The following is a 12164-nucleotide window of genomic DNA, read 5'->3' as shown; positions in this document are numbered from 1 at the left end:
CCCTCTCTCCCCACTGAAGTTCAGAGCTTCCCTTCTCCTCGCTTTCCCCTAACGCCCCCGCACTGCTCATTTCCCCAGCCAGGCCAGGAAAGGAGGAGCAGAGGAGCCACAGGGACGCAGCTACTTCTCTGACACTATCCAGGACCATTTAGCTAAACCAGCAGAGTTACTTGTTTGGTGCTGAAAGAAAACAACTCTTACTCTTCCCACTGCTGTGCAGGGAGTGCTCAAGAGCAGCTTGCTTGAATCTGTATTGCCAAAGGAACCAAAGAGGCTGGAACTCAGCCCCATCTGAGCCTTTGGGTGTGCAGGTGATCAAGAGGAAGAACCACCTACGAAAGGCAGCCTTCAGAAGCCACACTTGGCCTCCAGCACATGAAAAAGTACCATGGGCACAGCAAACCACTGCTGCAGAGAGGCTGACTACCTTGCACAACTCCTCTAGCTTAATCAAGGAGAGTTCCTTGTTCTAAAGTGGCATAAGTAATCATTGGCCTTCCTGCTGTTGACAGCAAAAACAAGTATAGCATCTCACTCTGCTGTGGAGCTGCCATCCCCAATGGGCCCCAGCTTTTGCTGACAGACACTGCAGCCCATGAATGTATTGGGCAGGAAGGATCCATACCCAGATCAACTCATCAGCACTTGGGACATGAGCTAAACTAATATTAGCACAGCAGTAGTTCACCTGGAAACGCAGCCTACCACTTTCAAGTGCTCTTAACAAGAGCTGCATCCAGCAGAGCCACAAAGACACCTTCAGAGGCTTAACAAAGACTTCACTGTGGCAGCTCACCCTTCCTGTGACCTCTTTTCCTCTCTCCTCCCTCCATCTGCTGTTCCTCTGTAAGGGTCCCTGCACACCTGTGTCACTGTAGGGACTGTAAGTGATATGGAGACAGCAGGGACCATTCCCTGTGTCAAGAGAAGGATGCTGTAACAAAAAAGCTGGTAAACAGGGATTCTTCCTGTTCCTGGAGCTCAGGGGATACTGGCATGCTTGCTTCTCTTCCCCAGCTGCCTCCAGCACATGCGATTTATCCCTTCTGCCCTGCAGCAAAGAAGTGCACCACTCATGCCTTGTTTTCCTGCCCCTCTCCCATGCTTACCTGTCAGCATCAGTCACCAGGGCCAGGCGTCCGTAGTCCCAAGCAACTTTACGCAAAATTGAAAAGACAAACAACAGTGCCTGGAAGAGAGAAAAGGAGGAGCTGTGAGATGAGAGCCACAGGAACAGGGATGGTAGGAGGGGACAGAACTGCTCAGCTAACAGCACACCAAGACCACAGGATACCACAAGCTCCCCAGGACTGTTAAAAGCTGACTATCCTGATGGCTACGGAAGGCAGAGGCCCAGGATGCAACACACAGTAGCTAAGTTAGGCACAGGATCAAAAGACCCTCAGGTCCCAGGGAGGCAAGATTATGCCTACAGCATCTGTGGTCCTGCAGTTTCTAAGTAGGAACAACCAAAGCCTTTTGGTAGGTAAAGCTGCAGGGACTTGGCACCATAAGTGGGAGTTTTGGGATGCAGGACTGACCTAACCTGACCCATGTCCTTACAAAAGTTTGCAACACCCTTCCACGGGCTCAGTGTGGTGGTATTGGAGTTAAGTCAATAGTGACTAAGCCCACAGTGCCTAAGGGACACAATCAGGACCATAAAGTCAGACAGCAGCAGAGTCAGGGATGGTACCTGGGGCCCTCAACTCTTAACCATTCAACCACAGTCCTCCCTTCACAGCTAATTAGGGGTAGAAGGTGCTAAAGCAACAGTAGGTAGACTTACAAGAAAGCACATAAAGTCAAGGGCTAGGACGGTGGGCACACCACCAAAGGGCAACCCCTGCAGCACAGTGCTGCGGATGCGGGCACTGTAGCAGTAGTCCTTGGTGCTGTTGCTGCATGTGGAGGCCTTGCATGCGGCCCCTGCTGAGCCCAGGGTGGCAATCACGTAGGGAAGCATCTCTACAGCTTCATCGTCTTCCCTGGGGAAAGGAGAGAAACACCTGGTTAGACACACACCAGCTGGACAACAGCATAGCCCTGCTGGAGTTAGGGGCCAACCCTGCCTGCTACCTCAGGCTCCTCTGTGCTACAGGATTTCCCTGGAAACCAGAGTCTGGGGACAAGATCATCTGGAGAAGCCTACTGAGTTTGGGGAGTGCTGGAAGAGCCCAGCTGCTTCAGCAGCTGTGGTCCCACCACACAGTCCCAGAGCTCCCTTTTTTGTTCCCAGACACACCATTTAGGTGCACCTCGTTCTCACAGACTACTCCTCTTCCTGAGGACATGGTGTCTCAGCCTCTCTCCCTCAGCAGGGAGAACGTTTAGGTACAGGAAGGAATGAAAGGGTGGGGTGGTGGGGGCGTGAAGTCACACCTGGATGATGGAAACAAACTGCTACGGACAGTTGCTGCATCATGATTCCACAACTTCCTTTGCCTGGCTGCATGCCATTAGCTTTATTAGGCTTAATCACCACACTCTGCTCACTGCAGGCCTCGGCCCCCAGGGCACCCATCAGAGTTGGTTACATCCCTGCCTGTCTCCTTTCCTTCCTCTGACTTGGACCCATTTAGATGCGACTACACAGAAGGAAGAGAGGAGGCTTAGGCTCTGCCATTTAGCTGGTCAAATATTTATTTCAGTGACCTCCCCAAATTGCTACAAGACCCACAACTGGGTATGGGTCAGCATCGCTGCTTGGACACCAGGAGATCTTCCTCCTGTGCACAGCAACTCACAGAGAGGACCATGCTAGCAATGAATAAATGCAAATTGAGCGTGACTGGGATGCTCTAGAAATGACAAGTCAACAGCAGAAAACACAACCACTTTGTGGAACAGGGGACAGAAAACCCCAGCAGCTGCAGAAGGAAGCAGTGACAACAGATGGAAAGATCTACACTAAGGCTGCCGATTCGTGAAACACTCCTCTTATCTAGCACCCAACCACTAGCCCAAATCCTTCACTACTACCACATACGACGCAGAAAGGTACAGCATCCCTTCTGGGCAATGCTCAGGGGCTGCTTACCCAAGCCCAGAAATACCATCCTGGTGGGCTGGGCAAAAGAGCCATCACTTGCCCAAAGTGTAAGGAAGCCACCACGCTGCCTGCCCTGTGTCGGTTTCAGCCTCTTGTCCCAGAGACGGACCCTGCCACCAGCCCTGGCCTTCTAGCTCTGTGTTGGATGGTGACATTAGCAGAGAGGGCACGGGGCTCTTCCCTCCGGATCACAGGTATATCCTGGCAATCTCCTGCCTGGCTGCAGATATTTATCAGCATCACAGCCCAATGCTGACTGGATAATGACCACCAAACCGTTTACTGTGGCATCCTAGAGAGCTTGGCTTCAAAGTTATCCCTCCTGGCACAGCTGGCATGGATGCACAGCTGCAAAAACCAATGACAAAGGGCACCATGGCAAGCAAAAGCCCAGCTAGGTACAGGCACTAAGGGCATGGCTTTTCCAATTTGGCTGACCCAAGCAGCCTGTTAAGAGATATTCCTAGGTACAGAGCTGGAGCAGGGCTGCCAGGAGCAGAAAAAAAGAAGCAGAAAAGCAGGAGAAGAAAGCCAAGCCATGAGATAACAGCTGGGAACCAAGTGGGAAGCCAGGCAGGATAATTCACCCTAGCTGAATCAATGACAGATGTGGAACGCTCCAGGGAAGGAATGGGAAGGGCGTCACCAAAGGAAAGTTACGTGCTTTGGAGTGTGAATGGTTATACCCCTCTGCTTTTACCTCCAAAGTGCCAGTCTCGATGGACTCATTGCAGAGTGAAAAACCTGCCATTCCTCTTTTTGGGAATCTTGTAAACTTTTTAGGTTGTAAATGGTATCTTGCAGCAATGAGTTCCAGATGTTGAATGAAAGACTATGATCCCACTGCAACTCCACAACCTTCAGTTCTCCTTGCACAGTGAGAAAAGGCTAAAAGAAAAGCCTTCACTTTTTCTAGACCTACTAAGCTCACTACTATTAAGTGCTCCCTCCCTCCCGTGTCACGAGGTGTCTTCCAGCTCTAACCACTCTCACCGCACATCCCCAATATATCCTCTCTTCTGACCCTATGGAAAGATGACCAGAACCGCATACAATATCCTAAATAGGGAAATGACCTTGACTGCCAGAACAGCATCTTGATGCTCTCAGCATTTCTCCTTACACTACTGTTCGTGCAGCTGAGCATGACTTACTTCTCCGACAGCATCTTTGCTTATTGAGGAAAAGCATCTCTGTAACTGGCCCGCAATGCTGCGGCCCGAAGTAGTCACGGTAATTCAGAAGCCAGCCATGTCTCGGAACAAATCATTCCTTCCAACACGCACAGCTGCACGCTTCTCAGTAACCCCTTTCTCATCGCCTCACAGCACTCTGATTCATATGGTGTTACTTTAGAGTCACTTCATCTTGACAAATCTGAATGACCTCAGGGTATCGGCAGATTTTGGGTACCTTTCTGGACATTACCTTTTGTGCATCATTAGTAGTGAAGGACCTCATCCCTCTGCTCCTGTCACACTGAAATCGCTCATTTGCTCCTAGGCTTTGCTTGTGGACCCTCAGCCAGCTTTTGATACAGGACTCTACATCTCCTCCAGTGGACACGTCTTTTAACAGTTTTGTGGGGAATTTCAGAGGTTTTCTGAACATCCAAGCAAGTTACACAAGCTGGCCGAATATTACCTATTATTTTACCAAAGTACTGAAAGACTTGCAACAAATCAGGAAAGTATGATTTTCCTCTGCAGAGACCAAACTGTTTACCTCATTCCTGCATGTTTTATAGCCCCATTTTCCAGTCACCTTACTAAAAGAAATGAAGCTCATATGCTCATACTGCTCACAACACTATCATAATCATTATTTATACAAACTATTACATGTTCAAGACAAATTTTGCAGGCTTATGGGTAATTTAAGCCACATTTCACAGAGACAGGTCCCAGAGATAGATTTTTCTTCTGAAGCCTAGAGGATGGTCTGGAAGAGACTGGAGATAAACCTTCCTAGCCTCTCCAGTAACCCAGAGCAAACACCCAGTAATGGAAAAGCTGTGATATATGCCCAAGGCTTACATGGCCTTTTCATCAGCCCAACCAGACGGCACAGCAGCAGTCAGCACCATCCTTAGGTATGCAACCTCCCCATCCAGCTGGTAAGCACAAGAAGGGGCTCCCCATGGAGACAGAGGTGCTTTATGCATGTGGGAAGACTGGGAAAGCTTGAAGGGATGTTCTTCAAGGGATGTCTAGAGCACTTCTGTCCTTCCAGCTCCCCCAGCTACAGGCTAGAGGTGACCTGCCATCAACATCACTTCAGGTCAGACCCACCAAGGTGCTCAGCTTCCTCTGATGTTACAACACAGATTAGGCAACCAAGAAAAAGCTTGGTGAGCATCTCTGCAGGTTTCATTGACAGTGCCTACCCAGTATCCTTCACCCAAAGACCTTTTCCAGGTGCTTATCAGTTGAGCGAGAGGCTGGCTACTTTTGCCAGGCACAGTGCAACCTGTGGGCCTGGCAATATCTCTGTCCTCATGCTCAGTTTGCACCTCATGTGCAAACCTCTGTCCCCACCAGGCAGGGCATGCTGCAATGTGCCCTATACTGCAAAGGTGCAGGGCTGGTCCCGGAGACAGCCAAAACTGGGTGTAGTATTTTAAGCAAAGTTCAGGCAGGGAGGAAAGGTGGCGCTTGCAGCAAGCACAGCCTTGCAACACAGCAGTGTACTGCCCAATTACGAAAGGAAATCCCCTCCAGCAGTGTGGGAGGGAGAGGGGAACTTCTCCATCAACAACTGCCCCCCCCCTCCCCAAATACACACCTGATGCCCTGCCTCCACCCAAGGCAGAGACGGCTTTGCTAAGCTTTCTGTTCACATCCCACTGCCCACCTCTGGGGAAAGACTCTGGATGTCTCCTTACACCTATGCTGCTGTTGCAGGTAAGAGAGCTCCTGTGACCACACAGGCTGTGCTGTACCAAGACATGGTTGAAGGTGCCCTTCCTGGTCCCTCCTGCCCCTCTCAGGCTGTGGGACAGGGCAAGCTTGGCTCCACCTGGGCTGAGATGCTAACAGCAGCATGAGCTCCTGCACATCAAGACAGCTAAGGTGCAGGGAGTTGGTGAGAAACTGTTGTGAGGGCTGGGGTGGTGGGAACCAGCCCAACGTATCCAAGCCCTTTCTTGACTGCAAGCATGGCTTCCCACTACAGCACACAGTGGGGCCAAGTAGGCAGTAAGAGGAGCAGGACATCAAACCAGGTCCCATGCAAGCCCCTGGGCCTTCCCCTCCTCCACTCTGTGCATTTAAATGCTGACTTCCTCAAAACAGCAAGTTCAGTGTAGAAAGACTTGCCAAAAGGCATAGGCATTTTTGGCTCTTATTCAGCTTTATTGGACTCCATCCCCTTCTCTATAAGCAGCAGGAAGAGAAGAGGGAGGAACAGCAGTCCCCCTACTTCCCCCATCCCCAGAAAAGACTGCTCCCTGCCCTGCACCACAGCCTCCACATCCCCAGCAGGAACAGTGTGTCTACACTGCCCCATGCTTCTACCCCCACGCGTCAGGAGCGGAGGCATCCCACTTCCTAGCTGAAGTCCCTAAAGCACATCCCACCAGGCGCTGCAGTGCATGCAGCCTCCAGCCCAGCTCCCACCTGATAAGCCTCGTGCAAATGCAGCCCTGGGAACTGCTGCTCTCGAGGGCCTGGCAGACCCAGCAGGGCAGCGGCTCTCCTTCTCCTTGCCTTTGTCCTTGGACTGCAGATCAGCACAGCTTGCTGGGTTTTCCTCTTGGATGAGCACCCATGTAGGAGTCAAGCAAACCTCCACACTCCCATCTGTCCATTGCAAAGGGAAAGAGGGAAGAAGGCAGTGCTGGGAAGGCCATGATGACATGCCTTGGCCCTTCCATGGCTGAGTCTCAGCCTGCAGGATGAGACACGTGCATCAGGATGCTTGCAGAGTCATCCCACAGCCTGGGCAGGGGGTGACACCTGGTAGAGGCCCAAGGGGCTCTTGCAGGGCAGGGGACCAGGAGGTGCCCATGGAGCAGGCTGCCTGCCCCACGCTGAACTTTGCTGCAGCACAGTGTGGCAAGGGCATGCGATAAAAACAGTGCTGTGGGCCCTCCCAAATGGAGTATTTCCCATTCTCCTCACCAGTTCACCCTGGAGTCTTTGCCTCTCATGTCCAACACTCGCATCCTCTGCCAAACCCCTGGCACCAGGAGGAAATAAAAAGAGAAAGCACTTTGCTAGGATTCAAGCAGGAGTGGTGCAGAAGCTGGACAGCCATCTTACAAGCACATGAAAGCATCATCATGGGCAAGTGTCTAGCTGTGTTCTTCCAGTCAGACACGAGGAGGTGACCTGAGAAATGCTTGCAGAAAAATATAAATCAATAAAGCATACGCCTGCACTTGCAGCCAGAATGACGTAAGCACACAAGCTACGTTCATTTGTTTTCTCACCATTAAATGTTAATAACCCCATCTGTAATTAGAACAGTGAGATTGTGCTCCAGTACAGAAGCATTCATTTATGGAAATGTGACAGTCTCACAACAGGCTGGGGGCACACAAACAGGCAGCTGGATACCCAGCATGTCTGGGGTATTTCCAGATTAAAAAACACAAACCGCCCAAACCCACAAACAACCCAAGATTTTCTAAATATCCAGGACATGATGCTCAGGGAGATGAGGTGCATTCTGGTTCCTGAGGGTGCTGTGGGCATGGCCTGTACCTTGCAGACCTGCTCCTCTGGGGTTCCCCTTCATCTCCCAAGCACCATAGGTGATCCATGCTGTGACGCCAGAGACCGAAGCCTGGAGGATGTGCCACCCTGAGCCCCTGCCTGCCAGGGCAGCACAGACCTGCCTACACTGGGCACTTGGGGACCCTCACACAGCTGCTGGCACCAAAGGTTGAGGAAGCCTTTTCACCCACCAGTCACCTAGGTTACCTGCACCTTGATGGCAAAACCCAGCAAAACTCCGTGCAAACCACTTTTAGCCACGAACAGACCACAGGAAGAACAGTCCAACTCTTGGAAAGTGAGCAGGGAAAAGCCTCAGGAAAGACTGGGAAGAGGGGGCTGGCAAATTAGCAGAAAGTCTTTCTCAGAGTACGGCAGCAGAGAAAAGGGGTAAATAGCACTTTTGCTGCAGACAGAGCGGTGGGAAAGCTGCCCTGCACCATGCTTCAGACCGAGCATGGGGCTTTCAGGCAGCTGAGGGACAGAAGTGCTGATGTGCTGGGTGCAGCAAGGAGGAACGTGATCTGCAGGCCAAGGGAAAAAAGCATCAAAGAAGCAAATGTGCTACCGGTGCATTTCAGACAAGCCTGGGCAAAGCACCAACGAGTATACAACAGGGATCAGTCCTGTATCACCAGGAAGGAGGAGGGCCTGCCAAAGCCCTGCATCTCTATCTCCTCTCCATCACCTCCAGCCAACATACAAAGCTCCTCCGCATGCCTTGTCATCTGTATGAGCTAGCCAAGCAGACACCAGGCCTCCAAAGCTTTTATCTGGCAAGCTCAGCTTCTTCAAAGCAAAAACTAAGAGCACCCTTGCCCTGGGTCCAAAGTCCTTCCAGCTGGCTTTGTATCAGGCCTCAAGTATCTACCAGCAAAGGGCATCACACTTTTTTTTGTGTATATCAGCTTCCAGTCCCAGTGGTGGCAGGTACCCTCACTGTCATGGCTAGCTCCTGGCCCCATGCTGCTCAGACGTCCACTTTGCCACAGCTTGCATACTGCTGGCTGTGTACACCCTGCTGCTCAGGAACCCCGGTCTTGCTCCCAGCACAGCCAACCACACAAGTGACTCATCTGTGCTGGGATGGTGTCTGGCAGAGATGGAAGTAGATGGTAACAGCAGGGAGCCTTTGGATCCATGAGAAACCAAGGTTTGACTTCCTCCTAAAGGCAACCAAGACCCACAGAGATCAGTTCGTAAGCAAAACACGAAGGAAACATGGCTTCCCCACCTTAAAGGAGGAGGGGAACTCCTCCCAACACGGTCCTGAACCTGCTAGAGGGTGACCCTGAAGAGACACAGATGTTTTGGAGACCCCTGCTTACTTGCTGGGGCTCAGTACTGGGTTGCTCCTTCATTTCAAAGGCTTGAGACAGGGCTGCCTGAAGAACTCCCCTGGGAAAAAACACAAGCTGGGGAATCTCACCATCAGGGAAATCTTCAAGTTTCCAGTGAAACCATGCCATTTTATTTCCACAACTTCATCTTGACAGTCCTCCCTTGACCAGGCCACATAACACTTCTTTCTTGGAAGTTATTTTCTCATCCACGACTTTCAATAAGGAGAACAGCTTTTTGGCACTAACTCCCATGAAGCTTAGGGAACATGGCCATTTCACAACTCCTGTCCCTTTCAAGATCATCCAGATTAGTCCATCACGAAATCTTGCCTTCAAACATCAGCAAAACCTTTCAAGCTGCCTTCACCCACTGAAAACTGTCTGCCTTGCCAAGCCATACAGATTTAGCTCCAGACAGCTACGTTGTTTTTTTTTTTTTTATGTCTCTTTTACAGGAACTCCCTCCAATCTGCTGGTAGTGCTTTCGGTCATATGGTGGCCTGAACATAACGTACCATGCCAAGAGGAGCTGTACCACAGCTCAAAACCCTAATACACTGTAGTTCATGGTCATCTTATTTCAGCTGGCTAATCTGTCCTTAGTTTCTCTGGCTCTGCCATCTTGCTCCCATGTTGCACCTTGCTGCCCTCCTGCCTGAGTCTTCACATCCCTTTGGACCAGGTGCCCCTGGGCAAGGGGCGTCTGTCCCTGTCTATCAAGAAAGGGCTGATAGTGTGTCCCCTCCCTGTCCAGAGAAGTTTAATGCAAGTGTGGCACCCAGCTGCAGTTCTGCTGCCAAGGTGGCAGCCCAACTGCTACAAGGAACCAGCACAGCTGTGGCACCTGGCATGTCTGCACCACTAAGGAGAGGTTCCCAGTCCCATCTTGCTTGCCTCCTGGAAAAACACTATGGAATCTTGACACCACATGGACACCCCCAGGGTTCCATCCATGTGTCCCCACCCTAGTCCACAGCAGGGCCTGTCTCCTCCTCTGCTATTAAGAGGAAGCTCAAACCTATCCAACAGTTCTCCACATCAATCAGCTCTCACTCTGCACGGCAGAGTCACAGGCAACCTGATTTGCATTAAATTTTGAGTGTTAGATTTCATGAGTCACCGAATCAAACACTTTAGTTCCAAATATATCTACCTGTCACTTTGCCTTCAAGCTCCTGGGCTGTAAATCTATCAGAAAGAAATAATTTGTCTGCCAGCTTGTACTTTATAGTCTCTAAAGAACTACCATTTGCTGTTTGGCTTCCCTTGTTTCCTGTAGGCATATGCTGGTAGTGATACAGAAAATGCAACAAAAATAAGTTGAGTGGTGAGACTGACGAGGCACTGGACTTCACACCGTATATTCTGCAAAGCACTGGCCATATGGCAACCAAGCCCTGGTTGGGAGTAAGTCCCAGAAAACAGGGCTTCCTCACCTATCACCAACATGCCAGCAGTAGCAACTCTACCAACTCCCAATGGACATCTACTAAACCCGAGGATGGAGACTCCATCTCTCAACACCAGCTCTCATCCCTTCAGTAAGCTCACTTCATCTCAAGAGCTTCTTGTTTATCTCTGATCTTAATGCTCTTGTGCATAGGGGAGTATTAACATGCTTGCCTTCCCTCATGCCCCGTATCTGTCCTCTACCAGTCACCACAGACTGGGTATTCTCACCTGCACCCAGCTTTTCCTCTTGAGTGAAGCACACTTATCCCAAAGCCAGGGTTTTGAGCTTGTCTCTCAAGGTCACATTGACTGTCTCCTCCTCCTCAGTTCTGCATGACAGGAGCCTTTACTTCCTTGCAGCACAGTACTCAAAGGCATTTTTGTCTGCTGGGCATGATTGCAATCGCTTACCTACACAGTGTTATCAGCAGTTCCCACCAAGGAAACCCTTGGTGATGCAAGTCACCACGAAGTGGCAAAGAGGATCTCAGAGTTATCCAAGCTGCCCCTCAGGGTTCCACAGCTGGTTCCTCACCAAGGGCTGGTGGGATACCCTACTGCATCAGCCCTGGGAGCATCCCTGCTCCTTACTCTGAGGCATGCAAGCTGCTCACTCAGAAGTTATTGGGCGTAAGCTTCTCTCTTGCCCAGTCCTTTTACCTTAAGCACTGACACCACCACTTGTTGGTGCATGCACCACAGGGTTGAGGCTTCATGACCCTATTTTTAGCAAGTGCTCCATAGAGATCCAGGAAAATTGAAACCGTGCATAAGTTTGGGAATGGTGACAAAGCGGGTGCATGAGTTGCTTAGAGCAGCATCCCTGGAGATGATGCTTAGCAGCACACTGAAAAACCCTCCTTCACATCAGAAGGTGAGGAAGCTTGGCACTCGCAAAGGAGAGCCCACCAGCCTGGCTCTCTCATCCAGCAGGAAACACATGGGATGTAAAATCAGGAAGCCTAGAGGGAAACCCCTTCCCTTGTGGGCACTGGGGGGCAAGCAGCCAGGATGCTGCATGACCTCCACCTGGAGCAGATTCTCAGCGTTGCTCCCGCAACAACAGGAACTCCAAACCCAAGCACCTGCACCCTTCCTATACAAATAAAAGCTGATTCTTTTCAAAAGTCCTTAAACAGACTGCAGTTCCAAGTGTTTGTATTTTTCAGGCTGGGGACATCCTTGCCTTTTCCTCACAACACTCCTAGGGTAGCACCTGCCTTGCAGGGTTGGTCTACAAAGGACCCAAAGCACAGGCAAGCAAAGGTCAACATAATCACAGCCCTGCAGCAGGCAGAATTGAGCTCCCTTTATGACTGCATGCTGAGAATAGATTTGGCAGCCACAGCAGAAGAAGGAAAGAACTAAATTGCTCCTCAACAACAGCAGACATCAGCAAAGGGCTCTCCTAGCGAGTGGTCTGGATCTGGCCAGCAAGCCAGGCCAGTTATAGGAGGACATCTAGGAATGAGCATTCTGCATCTGCTGGGGAAATCATGACAGGAGTCAGAGCTCTGGCAACAGCAGCACAGCCCAACCAACAGCACAGCACCAGGGCTCTATGCACAGGGCTGGCACAGCACCCAGTACAACCAAGAG

General features: G+C 50.8%; 1 protein-coding gene across 2 annotated transcripts in view; it reads right to left on the bottom strand.

Annotated features, from left to right (window-relative positions):
• The window catches only part of TMEM63B (transmembrane protein 63B), a 48058-nt gene that overhangs the window by 17373 nt on the left and 18521 nt on the right, over positions 1-12164 (bottom strand). For both annotated transcript variants that reach the window (XM_040611779.1, XM_040611780.1), the window contains exons 2-3: positions 1790-1988; positions 1110-1189 (exon numbers count right to left, since the gene is read on the bottom strand). In XM_040611779.1, coding sequence (XP_040467713.1) covers positions 1110-1189; positions 1790-1966 — 257 coding nt within the window. In that variant the 5' untranslated portion in view covers positions 1967-1988. The remainder of the gene's footprint in view (positions 1-1109; positions 1190-1789; positions 1989-12164) is intronic.

Source organism: Falco naumanni, chromosome 12 (assembly GCF_017639655.2).
Source record: "Falco naumanni isolate bFalNau1 chromosome 12, bFalNau1.pat, whole genome shotgun sequence".
In the NCBI taxonomy this organism is placed as follows: domain Eukaryota; kingdom Metazoa; phylum Chordata; class Aves; order Falconiformes; family Falconidae; genus Falco; species Falco naumanni.
The sequence above is the reverse complement of the archived record's forward strand: the minus strand, read 5'-3'. Positions and strand labels throughout refer to the sequence as shown.